This window comes from Abrus precatorius, unplaced genomic scaffold, assembly GCF_003935025.1.
Source record: "Abrus precatorius isolate BTA unplaced genomic scaffold, Abrus_2018 Scaffold9, whole genome shotgun sequence".
In the NCBI taxonomy this organism is placed as follows: Eukaryota; Viridiplantae; Streptophyta; class Magnoliopsida; order Fabales; family Fabaceae; genus Abrus; species Abrus precatorius.
In genome coordinates, this window is record NW_020874439.1 from 22,794,136 (window position 1) to 22,812,418 (window position 18,283).

Genomic DNA, 18,283 nt, shown 5'->3' on the forward strand with positions numbered 1-18,283 from the left:
GCTCACCCTCTCTTTCTTACTACTACTCTGCATAGAAAACAGCAGTAGCAAGGCCTATTTATAGGCAATTTAAGTTTGTTACTGACCAAGCTTGGATTTATTTAGTGTTAGGGAAATTTAACATTATTCTTAACATGGTTAAAACCCATGACTAGTGCTGATTTGTTAAGAACTTGTAATTTTTAACCCATTCCTTGTTGTTATAATACTTCTTTTTTGGTTCAGCCGGGAACTTTCCATGTTTCTGATGAAGATCGGTTGCATTCCTTCAGTGACTCATATTCAATGGGTATCAATTTGATCAAAGGTAGTAATCAATACAGTTTTTTTCCCCAAAAGAAACAATATCAACTGCTCTATCTTTTATTTTCTAATTCATGTTACATTTCCATTCCTAATTTTGCCTCTCTCAGGTGTCTTCTCTACACAGTTTCCCAGTATGGATGCTAAACTCATGCCGGAGCACTTATTTTATCTCTGTGTCGACTTTAGAAGAAAGTTCCTTTTGTCTCACAAATGTGCTACCAGATACAATTTTTACAAGGTGTAGCCCAACTCTGTTTTAATATTTTGGAGCCTTTGATTTTTTGACTTCCTGTTTTTGTAGTCAAATCATGACCTGTGTAAGTGTGTATTCTTTATGTTCTTTCTGAAATGAAGGATTCAAATGCTCCTGAGATGGTACAAATGTTGAAAGTACTTGCACCTCTCCAACAGCAAATTCTTTCCCTTCTAAATGAGTGGGAAGATCATAATGATCTTCAGAGAATTTTGGATGTAATTGACATGCTCTTGACTCTACCATCGGATACCCCTTTAGCAAAGGTAGTGGTCAATTTCTAATGTACAGAATCTACAGATAATGAGTATATAATCCAATGTATGCCTTGTATTTGGTTTGATTGAATGACTGATTAGAATTAATTTCTATCCTGCCGCAATTATTTATATGCACAGGGAATAAGAAAATGATTGGTATTTTAAATTCCATAAAAAAGTTATTACTTCACTTCCTATTATACCATTCATCTATTATGTTAATGATCTCACTTGTTCATTATCATTTACTAAACAAACATTAATTATTAATGGTAAAATTGTGAAAAGAATTATTTGTTTGTTAATTTTATAAAATGGCCATGAAAAATGAACAAAAGAAAGTTGCTAAAATGTCAAAATTAAAAAAAAAAAAAAAAAAACGGAGGAGTAATTTATTTGCTTTGAATTTCATGTGAAATTTTTTGAATTCAATTTGGAATTGACTTTTGGTAACCTGGTTGTTAAGACCACTCATATACCTGTCATCCTATTCTGCATCAACTTTGTTTCCATTGGAAACATTTTTTATATGTTTAAATTTATTTGTATTGAATTTGAAAGTTTTTTGAACCTCTATTGCTAATCAATTGGTTATATGTTGGCACTCTTTTCCTTTTACAATAATATCAACACTGTTTTCTTATAGTTTTATGCCCTTAGGACAGTTTTTCGTTTATAATATATGCTTGTTAAAATAGAAAGAAACATGATTTCATTTGTGACTTTATTGTCTATTTTTATCTGTCTTTTCCTCTGTAGGCTTTTTCCGGGTTGCAGTTTTTACTGTATAAAGCTCAAGTTATGCAAGAAAATGGCTCAAAATTCTCCTTTTCAAGTATGAATTCTCTTTCAAGTGTTGAAGCTTCAATTATGTGATTTAATTTCAGTAATTTTATGATGTAAATGACTTGTAGGTCAATTCAAATCTGTTTATGATCTGTTGTCATCATGGCAAAAGATGGAACTGGGCTCTTGGCCTGCTTTGCTTGATGAGGTGATGGATCAGTATGAGAATAATGCTGGAAAAGTAAGTGCATGGCTATTTTTTTTCTATTTTTTTTTTTTTTTTGGTTATATATGTTTTCTAAGCAGTATGTTTATTGTGGTTCAAGAAACCCTAAATACTTGGAAGTGTTGCAATCCGTCATTTTGCTAGTGCATCGGTTGTACACGTGATATAAGATGAACTAGAAACTGTCTGCACCTATATGTTAACTACTAATGGAGGTCTTGACATGAAATTTCAAAAATTCTACATCTGTTGGTGACCCAAGATTAAGATTGGATAGACTATTATTAGGTAAGGACAAAAATGGATTTTATACTAATTTTCTAAATAGGATAAAGATATGAGCACAAAACAATAGTTAAGTACTTTTCTAGATTTACTATTATTTCCTCCTTGGTATTGGACCTTAAACACAAAATAACCACAATTCAGAACTACCAAATAATGAATACTAAATATAAACAATAATAAAAACTGACAGTTCAACCTAAATCACGCAAACTTCAAGTAATGAATGCTTAATATAAAAATAATAAAAACTGGCAATTCTAACACACATCTCAATGCATAGACAACAATACTTGAGATGTGGCATCTTGTCTTTTGGCCAACCTTGTTCTCCCATCACAGCACTTTGATTTCTCCTCTTTTGTCTGTCTGTTCAAAGACAGGCTTGTGTGTATTCACTGTATTGTGTTCTTTTAAACATCATAGAGGTTTCTTATTTTTTCTGAAGAGTTCTGAATCTTAGATTGATGATGATTATATGTTAGACTATGACTTTTGATTATTTGTCTTGTATCTATATTCATGTAACTGCCATTCATCAATCTGCTATAATGCAATAGTGTTCTTATGGTTGGCTGCTCAATGCATGATCTGGGATTCATTACTATGACTTGGTTTTGTTCATTGTGCTTTTGATTGTCTTATTTTCTTCAACATTATTGCTTTATTTCTTTCTTACTTGCTTGCTTTGGTTGCAGTTGTGGTTTCCTCTGTACTCTGTTCTGCAACCCAGCTCTTCTGATCCATCAATTGTCCTGAGGCATGTGGCAGATTAAAATTCTTTCTGTTTGATTGAAGTTTCGTGTTTTAGATTTTGTGACCTAATTTTCTGAAGTTACTTTTGTTTTGCTTTTGTACCTTGCAGCCTGAAGGAATTCATTCACACATCCAGCATTGGGGAATTTGGGAAACGTCTTCAGCTTCTCTATGCTTTCCTTGGCCAAAACAATACCAGTGCATGCTTGAAAAATAATTCCAGGTACAATTTGTTGTTCTGGCAGTTATGTTTTCTTGAAACCAAAAAAAAAAAAGGAAAAAAAATAGTCATGTAAGGAAATAGGAAATTTTAGTTTAATCCACCATAACTCTCCCAAAAACAAAAGTCAGGATTTTTTTTCCTTTTGACACATCATATTTTGATGTGAATATTTAGCATTAAATGTAGAATATTTGTCTCATTTGAAAATTAAAATCTGAACGTTTTCCCTCATTATTAAACACTGCAGTCTTTGTCTGTCGGAACAGTCAGCATTCTTATTCAATATCTTTGGATTTTATGTGCAGTTCTTACCCATGTGAGTTCCTTTGATTTATTGTTTATCCAGTATATTGTCTATTTTTCTGCTTGGCCTTTTTGTCTGTGGGTGTAATTGTGCATCTGACTGCAGAGTATTGAAGTACATTGAAACTAGTAGGAAAGAAATTGAGATTGAACTGAAAGAATTAGTAAAACTATGTCGGTGGGAGCATGACAAGAGTTATGTATCAATTGAAAACTTGAAAAAGAGCCGACAGAAGCTGAGGAAGCTTATACAAAAATATACTGTAAGTTTCAGACTGTATGTGATTCTGCAAAAATTGATTCGAACATAAGCATTTTTTTTTTCTGTTTTTCACTATTCTTGTTGGCTTAGTTTATACATGAACTATTGGCAACTAGACAACTAATCAAGTTAGCCTGTTAGAACATTCAAGTAACTTCAATAATTTCTACAAATTTTTCTCGTTAGATATCTCTGACTCTCTTAATTTATTCTGCCATATAGCTTTATTAGCTTCTTCTAGGGTTTTTATTTCCCTCAATTTTAAAATATTTAACTATTATAATAAATCTTATACCAATGATGATTAGTTTAATGAAATGTTCTGGATCAGGACCTTTCAGTTTTATGTGCAAATACATTGGTCCCCACTTCCCCCTACATTAGCAATTTTTTTCGTTTCATTGCAATATGTTTGTTCCTAGTCTTTCATTTGGGCAAAGTTTCATTTTTTTTGTCTAAATTGTAGATGAATTATGATTTTAATATGTTGCTTTCTTTTTTTATCGTTGAAGGATATTCTGCAAGAACCTGTGTCAATTTTCCTTAATCAAGGAGCTGCACTAAGTGGATCAAAAGCTCAATCTTTTCATGGTCATAAGCTCATTTATGATGATCTGAACAAGGGTTTGCTCAGTGGTGCTTTTGATTTGACATTGTTTGCAGAAAACAGGTTATCTGCAGCTGCGTGTATACTATGTAATATCATCTTTTGTAATTCTAAGTTGTTAACATGTCTTTTTTGGTGTAGGTTAACATGGTTTGACAACTGCAACAAGGAATTAGACAGTGCTTTGCAGAACTTTCTGCTTAAGAAAACATCAGTATTTGATGTTTTACCCTTACATAAAATAAGTGAAGGTCCCCCTCCCTTTCCCCTCATTTTCTAATCCCTGTATTTTTTGTGTTCCTAGCTTTTCTTGTCTGGTTGATTTCTTGTTTGGAAATATTGAGAAGATAGTAATCTTTGCAGATATCAGATGCATATGTAGTCCTTGCAGTGATTCACAACATACACTTAACCTAGAGGGATGGAAGGCTGTGTGGCATATGATTGAAAAAATATATATTACAGCAGTTGACTGTGGCAATCTTTGGAAGGAGGAAAAAAAGAGTCAAGGGAAGAGAAGAGCTTTGTCTGACCTTCTTAAGCTTTTAGAAAGCAATGGGTTATCTCGACACAAGTCTGCATATATGGAAGTATGAAAACACCTGTTTCTTTTAATGAATGTCTAGATTATTTCATTTTAATAATTGCTAATTTTTTTTACTTTTTTTTCTTTTTTTTAATTAAACAAATATGCAGGACCAGCATGAAACTTGGTGGTTCCTTCAGCTTTCTTGCAACATACAGTATTTATTGCTAACAAATTGCAGATTACCTTATTTAACCATTGGAATTGCTGTTGGAGTCGAAAATAAAAATGCCCCAGAAGAAAGTTTTCTAATGGAGTGGAAAACAGCCATTGATCATTACTTCAAAAGTGTCGTGTCCGTGCTTCTTCTGCAGCAGATGTGTCTCAATCCACACAAAGATATAACTCTTGAACAGGTAAATGTCTTTTTCTAAATATTGGTAGTGTAAGGACTTGTACTAAATTGTAACGACAATATCTGTGGATATCTTGTATCTATGATTGTTTTCATTTTAAAAAATTTCAATTTTTAAGATGATTTCCTTTTTTTCTTACATTTTTATCTTCATTTGCATCCCTTGCTTCTTGTTTTTATTTTTTTTTATATTCCCTCGTCCCATCTTTTTTTAATAGTACTGTCACTTTGCTACTTCTCTTCACACTGAAAATGATAATTTACTTAATAAGTAAATTTTACATGTCTACCACATTGCTTTTGTAATCCTTTCAGTGGTAGAAAAAGTGTCAGACTGACCCACCTGTTGCTGTGTGCCTTCTGAATAATATGAAATTTTATTCTGCATTTGTATATTAAATGTGGGACTTGGTTTCTGTAGGTTGACAGTTCTAGTTCTTTCCTCATTCAGCTCATTCAGATACAGCAGAAGCAACTGACTGCTGCCAGTGCATTTGACAAACAATTGAAATGCTTTAGAGAATGTGTATCTACTCTAGGAAAGTTGTTTTCACTTTCCACCTCCAGTGATTGCAATTCTAATTATATGTGCTCTATTATTCCAAATCAGCTTTCTACTTATAAATGCATGTGGCAACAAAAGGCAAGTATTATTAATATTTTATTTGAATATCTATTTTTGCTCTGGTGTTTGCGTTTTTTATATGAATATTATTTTTTCTTGACCATGCAGCAATTATTTGATAGTCTGTGTGCTATTTCGCGAGAAGAATTGCTTCTACTTAGGACATTTGAAAATAGCCATTTAAACACTTGTCAAAAAGAAAGATCTTTAGCCAGTCAGATGATTGCTTCCATTGAAGAATTTTTACCACTGTTCTGCAAATCAAAGGTGCATATATTGGTTTTTGGTTGTAAATTGCTTTAAATTTGGTGTAGTACCTATTCTCTTTGATCATCATATATCAAGACATGATTACAGGAATCACTGGATAGTTACCTAATTGGGGGGACCAGAGCTGTCACTGCAATGGCTCATTCCTCACATCATTGCATTGTTACCCAAGAAATGAAACAGCTGGTATCAGATAATTTCAAGACTATTAGGGGTTTTAAGGATTGTTTTCTTGAACTACAGCAGCATGAACTAGATAGAAGCACGGTTAAAAAGGTTTTGATTCAGCATTTTCAAGAAATAATTGAGAAGGTACTTATTCTTTTTGACTTAATCCTGTGAAGTCTAGTAATTTGGAAGAGAAATTTGGTATTTAAAAACATTTACTCTTCAGGCAAATTTAATTGAGGAAGAGTTTAAAACCTCTTTAAAGGCTAATTCCAATCCAGTAGAATTATCCGATGAGGATAGACTTAGTGAAGGAAAAACTCTGGAGCTCGATGCCAGGTTCAGTGAAGCCCTTATGTCTACATATCAGCATCTTGCAACTGTATTGCAGAATTTATGTTTGTCACACAATTTTCCTGTGGTTGAAGTTGAAGAGTCCATGGTAAAAATTGTTTCATGGGAATTGCTATTTGAGTCATTTGTCACAAATCTTAGCTTGGACGTATTGTGCGAGAATCTTTTCAAAACGATTGCTCTTGGGGTAAGTTTTGTTTCCGTGCATGTTATATTAGTCTCTCTTGCTAGATAACAAAATTGATGATACCTTTGCTGTGTAGGAGAAGCTGGTTAAACATGGTGAGAATGGAATTGACAGTTATTCGCATGTAGGAACGCACTTTAGAAATCTATATACATTCATGGTTCAATTACTGAATTTGGGTGATGAGCTCATGAAAAATTTCTTAGCCATGCACAACTCAGTAAGCTTTCTCACTTACCTCATTCTGTGTATAAGCTCATTTTTTCCCCATGATAAAATGACGTAAATGATATAATTGACATTTTGTATTTAGATAATACATTAGACAATATCTTATTTTCTAAATTATTAATAGCTCAATGTTGTTTAAACTTAATTGATTTGGATGATCTTATTATGTATGTCAATTTGCAGGTGTCAGTAACAACACATGTGATTGCAAATATTTTAGCTTCTTTATTTTCAAAAGGTTTTGGAATTTCAACTGAAAACCAGGAGGATGATGGATCCCTCAATACATCTGGCGATGCAAGTGGGACAGGTATGGGAGAGGGTGTTGGATTAAAGGATGTGAGTGATCAGATTGCTGATGAAGATCAGCTGCTGGGAACACGTGAACAGGTTAACTTTCAAGCTTATTTTGCATGATTTGGTGAGATCCTTCTTTTGCATGAGAGATTTCTCAGGCTCTGTATAATGTATTTATGTCAATGATGCAGCAAAATGAAAAGCAAGATGACTCCAAGGAAATTCCAAGTATCAATAATACTGGAATCGAGATGGAACAGGATTTTCAGGCTGATGCACTGAGCCTTAGTGAGGACTCTGAAGAAGATGATGATATTGATGGTGAAAAGGGAGAACTTGAGTCTGAAATGGGACCCACAGGAGCAGACAGTGAAGCAGTGGCTGAAAAAGTTTGGGATAAGAATGAAGATGAAAATCCCAATGACACAAAAGAAAAGTATGAAGCTGGACCTTCCGTACAGGATAGAAATGGGGGCAACAGAGAATTAAGAGCCAAGGATGACTCCGTCACCGATGAACCTGGGGATGGGAATTGTGGTGAAGATGATGCTCAGGATGATGAAACTGCAACCCAGGATGACATTGGTGATGGAGAAAATGAAGATGAGGTGAATATGGACAAAGAAGCAGCATATTCAGATCCTGGTGGATTGAAATCTGATGAGTTAGAACAAACGTCTGACATGGATATGGATGTAAAGGAAGATGCAGATCTCATGGAAGAGGGAGAAGTTGATGAGCAAGGTAATTCAGATAAGAATGGAAATGAAGTAAATGAGAATGAAGAGACATGCTCCCCTGATGAAGTTATGGAAGAGGCACATACTGAAGTTGATGTAAACTCTGAAAAAGATGATCTCAATCAGGACCATCAAGATAGTGATGACATGAATATCACAGAACCAAAAAAAGATGCATCTAAATCTTCTGAGTTGATTAATGAGCAAGTTTCCCCATCCGAATTAACATCACAGTCTACAGTTGATTGGCAGACATCTGGTTCTGAAAATATAGCAGCAGATTCAAATACGTCAAATAGCCATCATGACTTTGACAACCCTGCTCTCTTGGGAGGTTTGCCATCTAGTAGTATGTCTGAGATGGATCTTAAGATGTCTGACTCATCACAGACTGGGGGATTCAGTGAAAATCAAGCTAAATCAAACCTTCCACAGAATGAAAATTCATTTATTCAGGAAAGGCATGCCAATCCTCATCGAAGTATAGGTGATGTGCTGGAGTGTCAGGAAGAAAGAATTAGAGTATCTGGTGATATTCAGGAAGATAACATGGAGAAGCAGGGGGAAATGGATGATGATAATGCTAATGAGTATGGCTATGTTTCTGAATATGAGAAGGGGACAAACCAAGCTTTGGGACCTGCAACGTCGGAGCAGGTTGATAGAAACATTGATGGCAATAAGCTTGATAAAGAATGTCTTGCCGGAGAAGATGCAAAGTTGCAGGTTGAGAAGGAAAAATCAGAAATGGATTCTGTAAGCAAATCTTCCTTAATCCCCACAAATGGAAAAAGGGAGCAAGTGAGTATGTCAGACCTGGACAAGTCACAAGAAGATAAATCACTGGACCCTCTTGCTAGTAAGAATGTTGATCATGAAAATCGCTTGGAAGACTTGGTTTCTTTCAGGAGTTCATACTTAAGGGAGAACACAGATAAACTGAGCCAGCTTTCTGTGCATGATAAGGATTTGGGTAAAGGCCAAGATCCTTGTGATGTACCTGATTATCTGAAAGATAATGCTACAGCTCTGTGGAGAAGATACGAACTTAGCACAACAAAATTGTCTCTCGAGTTAGCTGAGCAGTTGCGCCTTGTGATGGAGCCCACTGTAGCAAGCAAACTCCAAGGGGATTATAGAACTGGAAAAAGGATAAATATGAAAAAGGTAGATAATTTATTATAAAATATAACATTTGAGAAAATATATCGGTGATTAGCTTACCATCATTTTTTTTTCAAAAAATAAATCCCAGGTAATTCCATACATAGCAAGTGATTATAGTAAAGACAGAATATGGCTGAGGCGGACTAGACCCAACAAACGGGATTATCAAGTTGTGATAGCTGTTGATGATTCACATAGTATGTCAGAGAGCTGCTGTGGTGATGTTGCCATTGAAGCTTTGGTCACAGTATGTCGTGCTGTTTCTCAATTAGAGATGGGCAGCTTGGCTGTTGCGAGCTTTGGCACAAAAGGAAACATAAAGTTATTGCACGACTTTGATAGGCCCTTTACTGGAGAGGCTGGGGTTAAGGTTAGCAGGATGAATATATTTGTTTATTATTATTATTATTGACATAGTTATGCATGTGTTGTGATTGTTTGTGAGAGGATCTGACTTTTTGTTTTGGCTGAGGAGCAGATGATCTCCAATTTGACATTCAAGCAGGAGAATACTATTGCTGATGAGCCAGTTGTTGATCTATTGAAGTACTTGACTAACAAGCTAGATACTGCAGTAGCAAAAGCAAGACTTCCATCTGGACATAACCCCCTGCAGCAACTAGTTTTAATAATTGCAGATGGTCGGTTTCATGAAAAGGTACCTGATAAAGAAACCTGTTTTTTCTTAATCTTTTTCCCCTATATATTTTCTTTAGTCATATCTAGTGGCCTTTCTGGTCGCTCATTTTCAATTTTAATATTTCTAGGAGAACTTAAAGCGGTGTGTTAGAGATGTATCAACTGGTAATCGGATGGTTGCTTTCTTGCTTCTGGATAATTCTCCGGAGTCAATTATGGACCTCATGGTATCATTCAGTTTTCTTGAGTCATTCAATTTTATCGAGTATATGCAACTTTTCTTCTCTCTTATCATGACGTTCTGGGCTGCAGGAAGCATCTTTTGAGGGTGGAAAGATGAAATTTTCCAAGTACATGGATTCCTTTCCCTTTCCCTACTATATTGTCCTGAGGAACATTGACGCGCTGCCTAGGACTCTTGCAAACCTGCTGAGACAGGTAAGTTTGAGTCCATTTACTCTTTCTCTGAGGAAGAAAAATAAATAAATAAAGATCCTGGTTAACAAAGTTATATTTTATATTGTTGTGCTTATTTCAGTGGATGGAGCTTATGCAGCATTCAACGGACTTTAATGGTTGAAGACTTATGTCGTGCAAGTTCAATTATTTTTGCTTTTTTTTTTTTTTGGGTGGGGGGAGGGGGGTGTTCATTGTACGTAGTAGAGCCCAAAATAGTATTCTAATTGTACAGCAATTGAGTGTACAGATATTGCTTCTTTGACTAAGAATATCATGTTAGTTGCATTCAATGAAACTTCATAACGAGTACCATTTTCACCAATTTTGGAAATTGTATAGAAATTGAGTAATACTGCTATTCAAAGTACACTGATATTGCATCTCTGACCTAGTGTTTTCGGGTGTGAGCTTTCAAATTGATTTTAGATTATTTTGATTTTTTAAAATTGATATAAGTTTGAACTCAGGTGATACATGTTCAGAAAATTCTATTAAAGGATATAGTAAAAGTTAATATAAACTTCTTAACTTAATGCAATAGCTACTGCATACTTGTTTCTCAACTCTAATAAATTTTGGATGAAAAATCTCAAGTAAAAAAAAGGTATTGTTTAGTATATCAAACTTTGCTACAAGTCTCTATCAAATTTGCTTGTTTTTTATAATTGAACAAAAGCGAGAGCGAAGTTTCTCGAGCTACCGAGTTTAAGAAGTGAAGGAGCGATAACCGCAATCAAGAGTCGTTTATTGAAAGCTTAATTGACCAGAGAGTTTTCAGCAACGATAGGGTAAGAGTCGCTTCTTTCTGGTGACTAGCTTCTCAAGTGTGTTTGAGTTTCTTTCTGATGACTAGCTTCTCAAGTGTGTTTAAGTTGTTTGAAGGTAAAGCAAAACTAATATAATATGAGTATCATGTTTCTTAATAACGGTAGAATTTAGTTGAGATATCATTCTTTTGTAAATTATTTTACTTTTCTAATCATAATAATGGTTAACATGTTTTATGTTAATTAGGAAGAGTTAGAATGCTCTTTATAAAGATTAAGTTAATCTTCTTCTTATTAGTTAGGTTTTTAAAGATGGGTTTTTAAAGATGAATAAGTTTCTTAATATGGTATCACAGCCTAATCAATTTAAATTTTTGGTTATGTTGAGTTTATTTATGTAAATAGTTTCTTTTATTTTATTATTATTAATAATTATATTGTTATTTGTTATTGAAATATTATTTAGTTTTTTCTCTTCAATTTTATTTTGATCATGATGTTTTAGTCTTACTATTCTTTTTTCTTTAATAACAAGAAAAATAAAGAAAGAAAATGAATATAAAAGTTTCATGTGATGGTAATATTTTTATTATTGTTATCATTTTTATTCAATTCAATGTAAATATTAAAAATTTATATAATTTGTTGTTCATGTTTTTTTATATTATCTTTTAAATTATTACTTTTCTTTTCAAAATAACAATAATGAATAAAGATAAATTTATAGGACTCAGTTTGTTGTAATAATGCGTGATATTTTCTTATTTTTATGTGTTGTAATATTGTAAAGACTTGTATGTATACATTCTCTTAAATATTAAAATATATATATATATATCTATATATATATAATTAAAATGAAATTATTATGCTAGTAGTAATGTATAATTTTTTTTATTTTTATATAATACTATAAAGATTTATAATAATTTAGGTCATGTGCAATCTAATTTTTTAAAGAATTAAAAATAATTATATTTATATAATTAATTTAAAACTATCTTGTTAACTAAATTAGCAAAAAAAATTATGAAAATAAATTTATAATATTAATTTGTAAATTTATATAATATTATATAAAGGTTGACTTATTTATCTCACAATTTTTAAAGGAAAATATGACAAATTTTATTTTCTCATTATATGTAGAAACCGGTATATATTGTGTATTTTGACAAAATCTTGCTCCAAGAGCTAATTTCTAATTTTAGTCGTACAATTACAATTTTCAAAGTGTGGAACCTATTTAGAAATTTCTCAATTAGTTCATGGGATTTCCTAATTAATTTATAATTTAATTTTAATACACCATTATTATAAATATTTTTGCACATGACTAATTAAAAACTTTTAAAATAATTATTACAAAACAAATAATTTTTAATTACATATTAAGTCAAGATTAGAAGACTGTATAAAACTTTTACATTTAATTTCAATCAAATTCATTAATTTAACCATTCGTTCTTTCGCAGGGTTATACTTTAAGTAGTATACACAGAATAAAATTTGTGACATAGAAGAGTAGGATTAGGTAATAAAAACTTCTAAGTAAATACTTGTGGTAATAGCTTAACTCTTAGGACATAGAAGGGTTTAATAGATCAATCTATGATTCATTTTTCCCTTAACCTTAAATTCACCTTTGTGAAAGCCATCTATAAGCACAGATCAATTTCTCTTGTCCCAACTCTCCTTCCCACAAAATTAAAAATTTCTCGTTGGTTTCGTGTTTTCATAACGACTCCATTAGGGTCCTCTACGTTAGGTTTTACAGGTAGCTCCATCGTTGAAAATGTGCCTTAAATGCGTATAAATTGGGTTTGCCTTGAAAATGTTTGATGAAATGCCTTAGAGGATCGTGGAATGGGGTAAGGATAGCATTCGCTGATCTTTCGGTTTATATTAATATCCCAAATTCTATAAAATTACTGTGCTTCACTATTTCCTTCTACTAGAACAATTAAAATGGAAGACTAATACATGAAGCCAGCATGATTCTCATAATGTGAAATAGCAATAATGCATAAAATGGCATGGGTCCATTAATCATCTTGTTATTTTATTCTATTACTTCCAATATTCTTATAGATTAAGACTAAATATGTATAGTATATAGATTTATACAAAGAGATAATTTGTTCTTGCACATCCTTTCTTTACGAGGATCCAAACACCATTCCAGCATCACCCATAGATGTACAAGTTTCACTCATATATTTCACTTCCTTTCTAAAACCCAAAATAAAATATTTGATCTTGTCATCATGTATATTTGTCTTGTAAAACCGGACGAATAACATCAATAAACTTCTCTTGCTTTTTTTTTTCATTTATTAATAGTTTAGTATGAACAAGCTGAATTAAAAGTTGGAATTTGAAAATATTAACTTGCATTCTTGAAATTTGACTTTTTTATTCATTTAATTGTTTTGTTCATTACAAACTCTAAATATATCTCTTACATCATCAGATTTAATTACTTATTAAACCGGTTGCTATGCGAACGCTTTTCCTCCGGTTTTTGTATTGCAGTTTTAATCTATTGACCTTGTCAAATTTCTAGATACTCCAATCACGTCGACCCAATCCCACAATTATCAACCTAAAAGAAGGTTCCCAGAAAATATATCACCTCTACTAGTTAAGAGAAAATGCTTGGCATTAATTATTCCCATATGATTAAATTACCACACTGCATCTTAATATAGAAGAGAAAAGGCTGAAACTTTAGCAATGGATGATGGAGGGTCACTACCAACAAGTGTTGTGAATCAGAATGGAGTACATCATCCAAGTGATCCAAGGTACCAAAACAAAATGGGGCATTGGATGGAAGAGATGAGAGGTTCCCTTATGGTGGTAGCCACAGTTATTGCAACATTGACTTTCCAAATTGCCATAAACCCACCAGGGGGTGTTTGGCAAGCAGACACAGATAGCCAAAACGGTTGTGCTTCTGGTAAAACATGCAAAGCGGGTACTTCAGTTTTAGCCTTTGGTGACAGTGACCAAAAGTTGAGATATGAAATTTTCATATTGTTATGTACCATATCTTTCTCTGCATCTCAGACCATTATCCTATTACTTATTTGTGGAATTCCCCTACGAAACAAGTTGGTTATGTGGTTTCTCATAATAATTATGTGCATCTCAGTGATTTGCACTGCAGGAGCCTATGTGACTTCTATTTGGATGTTGTTGCACCCTCTTGACAAAACAATTTATCGCATCACCCTTTACTATGCAGGATTTTGGGTGGTCTTAATTGCTTTGCTGTGTCTGGTACTCTTCCTGCGCCTTCTGTTTTGGATACTCAAGAAGTTTTGCCGCCTTTTGTGTTGCTGCCACTGAAGGAGTTCCGTATGTATAGCATATTATTTAGATGTATCTTAGGATCTATTTGAACTTGGTTGAAATTTATTGTTATCAACTGTTGTAGTGTTGGGTATGTAAATTTTAGTTGTTTCGGGAGTTAATAGATTAAATTCCTTACTCTCAAGGGTCTAAGCAAATAATTAAACTGTATATTGGGTAGACGTTTGCTGATTTTGGTTCTTTGGTATTTGTAATTGAATTTATTGAATTGCGTAGAGCAAGTAAATCACCAAATTAGAGACTAGAAGATTTGAGTGACTACATATTTGTGCTTGATGAATTTTAGTTTCCTTCATAGCCCTTAAAGTCAATTTATCTGCCTCTTGTGATGCTTTCTTGCCAAACCCAAGAGCTTCCAATGGCAAATAATATATCAAATTCGTAAATAAATCAGAGGCTTTCTTCATCCTCTCTTTTCTCCTCTGCAACTGAGCTCCATTTTCTTCAACGGAGGGACAATTCCAATTTACAAATGAGTGACACAGCAATTGATCATTTAGTTATATACCATCCTATACTCTCCTCCTCAGACTCATTATATACTAAATAAGATCTCTACTTAAAAATATTAAGTATTGGTAAAAATTTCAATATTGATTTTATTATCAAGATAAGTAAAAATCAAATTCAAGCATATTATTAATGAAATATACAAAAAGAATTAAATTAATATTTAATTTAAGTATTTATCATCACTCAAACGGTTTAGACTGACTTTATTCTAGAATATAAAATTGGTTAGACTGACGCAATTTTGTTGAATTATAAGATTTCAGCTTTGAATTTTTAGATTTATATAAATTTTAAAATTCTTTTTGTTCAATTTATTCGGACATTTTTTATATCAAGTTCACGTCAAACGGATTTATTCAAAAGTGTAAAATGTGTTTTTAGTTGTTATGGCAGTAAGTTTACTAGGTCAAACATTTGATCACCGCAATCAATTGCATTGTTTAATGTTTAGTGCACTTAGAACGAATGAAAGAAACAAAATTAGTAAATTGAAGCAGACACTTTTTACCCTTAGTAGTATTTATGATGTTTTGACGTGTACTAAAATCTTGATGCCAAAAATGATGGTCTTGGTGTGAAATTTTCTATATGTTGAAAAGTTAAAATTAATATTTGAAGAAAAAGTGACAATTTTGAGACGAGTCAAAATTGAGGTGACAATTTCGATAGAAATTTAGAAGTTAGAATTTCGATAAATATTTGAGAAATATAAATTTTGATATAAGATCGAGAGCAGTTAATCGAAAATTTGTTAGTTGAGATTATATGTAAGTTTAAGAACGAGAATTTTGATGAAAGTATATAAGATGTACAAATTTTGCTAACAGCTCAAAGAATAGTTCGTCAGGAGATAATTGATTTAAAAAAATTGTTCTTATTGAAGGATCAAATTTTGGGGATAAGGTCTTTTGTTCAAGTTTTACAGGGAATTCATAATTTTGACAAGATATATCTCAGAAAAGGATGATCCTTCGAAACACCCAAAAACAATTGAAACGATGAATGTTGATTGGAATTTAGCATCAATAAGATTGAGGATAATTTAGCATCAATAATTACCAAATTTTGTTTCAAATCTTTGCCTAACATACTTCTCAGAATCAAACATTAAAAAGCTACTTATTATATTTCATGAGGTGAATCTTAAGAATTTGCAATTTAAATTTGATTAATATATTTTTTGAATTCTACTATTCTACAGTCCCTTCTTTAGTGTAATACACCCAACATTTATGATTACTTGCGATGACAAACTAAAAAACAAACACAAAAGAGTAAAAAGACAGACGAAAGAATACATACTCTCTTGTTCTTTGTTTTTATTTCTGTTTCTTTTTTTCTCTTCTTCTTTGTTTTTTTCTTTTCATATTTTCTTCTTCTTCTTCTCTTTTACATTCTTCATTTCTTTTTACCTGTGACACTTCTCATAGAAATCTGGTCAATTGGAGAACAAGAAAATAATAGCACCCGCAAAATGCTTTTCAAATAGTTCCTGTTTATCTTGGTCGAGAAAATGAGTAAAAATTGACATGTACAAACACATTAAAAATTTTGTAATGCAAATCTCATGTACCAATTATAACTAATAATATTTAAATAAATAAAAATTTATAATAATTCAAATGTGAATTTAAACATGCAATTTATTCGATTCGATTCGATTCATAATCTAATTTTTAAATATTTTTATAACTGATTAAAATTGATTATGACTTCCTTTTAAACTTTGATTTTGAAATTTAATTACCGAGAGTATTGCAATTTCAGTGGGGACAACCCTCAACATTATTATTTGAAACCAAAAATAAAAAATAAAAAATCCACCATGGATTAACAAAAAGAGTACTGTAATGTCCTAAAGGTTTTGAACAGCTAAGCTAGCATATGGGCTAATACCATAAAAGTAATATTAAGGTTGAAATTTTGAGTACAAGTTGTGTGATATTTCATATACCATGCCAAACAATCTCAGGTCCCACGCATTGTCAATAATTAATGTCTCACTTTGAGTGAATCAGATTTTACCAGTTAGTGGATACTTTATTTTTATAAAAGCTACTTTAAACGATGATTACTTTATTTTGTACAAAAGCTCTTTTCAAAGAATATGATATGTTTGGTAAAACATCTTATCTCATTGTATAATATGAACATTACCTTATAAAATGATAAATATACATTTACGATAAGATTCATTTTTTATTTATTTACATTCATTAGATTATTATTATGTTCTACATAGAAATGCCAAACATGTATACCTCAAAGGCATTCCTTGTTCAAAAAGCTAGAAAAACAAATTTAGAGACCACACGCAAGTTAATTGTGACATATCTAGATATAACACTAGCTATAATACTATTCAGTATTTATTTAAAAAATTATTAAAGAAGAATTATAATTTTTTTACACTTTATTTTTTATTTTTTGTCTTGCATTTTTTTATATCATTTTTCTTTATTCCCATCTGTTCATTTATTGTGTTGTTCGTTTGTTTAATTAACCCCATATTTCCATTAAGAACATCTTAGGTTACACATAACATATATAATATCAAAAATGATGTGTGTCATGTATTGGTTCTCTTGATTAGCATTAGATAACGTATATGTTTATAATTTATTTTGGAGTTTGTAATCATATTTTATTAATAAATTATATAGCTATTTGGTAAATAAATAAAATTGACTTATGGAAAACCACTTTAAGTAGATTTAACTTATTAGAAGTTAACTAATAATATTTTCTTTTCTTTTTTTTAACTTTTTAAATAACTTACACAAAATAATTCTAACTCACTCTATTCTTTATTTTTTGTTTAAATAATTTATTTATATTAAATAAAAATAATAAGTATATAATTATTCATTCAATTAATTGATAATATATATATATATAATGTCAAAAGAAATTTAAAAAAAAAAACATTCTAATAAAAGTTTATTATATATTATTGTTTCTTTAACTAGTGTTCTTAAGATTGATCAGTGAGAATTTTTTTAATTTAATAAATATGTATACATATCTTACAAAAGTAATTCTCCATTATGTTGCTCTAATTAATTTATATAAGAAATTATATAAAAATAATATATTTTTCCTTCATAGTTATTTTATTTCAAGTAATAATAACATTATTTAGTGTTTGGTCAGTCTCTTTTAGTGTATTCTTTATTTAATGATGTGTTTTATTTAACCAAATAAATAATGTCGGTTGCTTTCCTGTTTAGGATTTCTTATAGGTTTTTATTAATTAATGCTTTAAGAGCATTTGTTAAAA

General features: G+C 31.5%; 2 protein-coding genes across 2 annotated transcripts in view; both read left to right on the top strand.

Moving 5' to 3' along the window:
• Positions 1 to 10,647, top strand: part of LOC113848970 (midasin) — a 42,616-nt gene extending 31,969 nt beyond the window's left edge. Inside the window, exons 53-77 of the mRNA XM_027478439.1 lie at positions 226 to 307; positions 414 to 544; positions 661 to 825; positions 1,579 to 1,654; positions 1,734 to 1,846; positions 2,815 to 2,876; positions 2,982 to 3,095; positions 3,343 to 3,411; positions 3,505 to 3,661; positions 4,173 to 4,330; positions 4,409 to 4,512; positions 4,631 to 4,857; positions 4,964 to 5,209; positions 5,630 to 5,851; positions 5,942 to 6,100; positions 6,191 to 6,415; positions 6,498 to 6,812; positions 6,889 to 7,032; positions 7,227 to 7,433; positions 7,532 to 9,247; positions 9,336 to 9,617; positions 9,726 to 9,905; positions 10,015 to 10,113; positions 10,199 to 10,324; positions 10,425 to 10,647. Of these exons, the coding sequence (XP_027334240.1) occupies positions 226 to 307; positions 414 to 544; positions 661 to 825; positions 1,579 to 1,654; positions 1,734 to 1,846; positions 2,815 to 2,876; positions 2,982 to 3,095; positions 3,343 to 3,411; positions 3,505 to 3,661; positions 4,173 to 4,330; positions 4,409 to 4,512; positions 4,631 to 4,857; positions 4,964 to 5,209; positions 5,630 to 5,851; positions 5,942 to 6,100; positions 6,191 to 6,415; positions 6,498 to 6,812; positions 6,889 to 7,032; positions 7,227 to 7,433; positions 7,532 to 9,247; positions 9,336 to 9,617; positions 9,726 to 9,905; positions 10,015 to 10,113; positions 10,199 to 10,324; positions 10,425 to 10,466 (5,421 nt within the window). The 3' untranslated portion in view covers positions 10,467 to 10,647. The remainder of the gene's footprint in view (positions 1 to 225; positions 308 to 413; positions 545 to 660; positions 826 to 1,578; positions 1,655 to 1,733; positions 1,847 to 2,814; positions 2,877 to 2,981; positions 3,096 to 3,342; positions 3,412 to 3,504; positions 3,662 to 4,172; positions 4,331 to 4,408; positions 4,513 to 4,630; positions 4,858 to 4,963; positions 5,210 to 5,629; positions 5,852 to 5,941; positions 6,101 to 6,190; positions 6,416 to 6,497; positions 6,813 to 6,888; positions 7,033 to 7,226; positions 7,434 to 7,531; positions 9,248 to 9,335; positions 9,618 to 9,725; positions 9,906 to 10,014; positions 10,114 to 10,198; positions 10,325 to 10,424) is intronic.
• A 3,031-nt stretch (positions 10,648 to 13,678) lies between these two features.
• LOC113851036 lies at positions 13,679 to 14,466 on the top strand. Its single transcript, XM_027481526.1, has one exon. The coding sequence runs from the start codon at positions 13,849 to 13,851 to the stop codon at positions 14,464 to 14,466; it is 618 nt and encodes a 205-aa protein (XP_027337327.1). The 5' UTR covers positions 13,679 to 13,848.
• Positions 14,467 to 18,283: the final 3,817 nt, after the last annotated feature.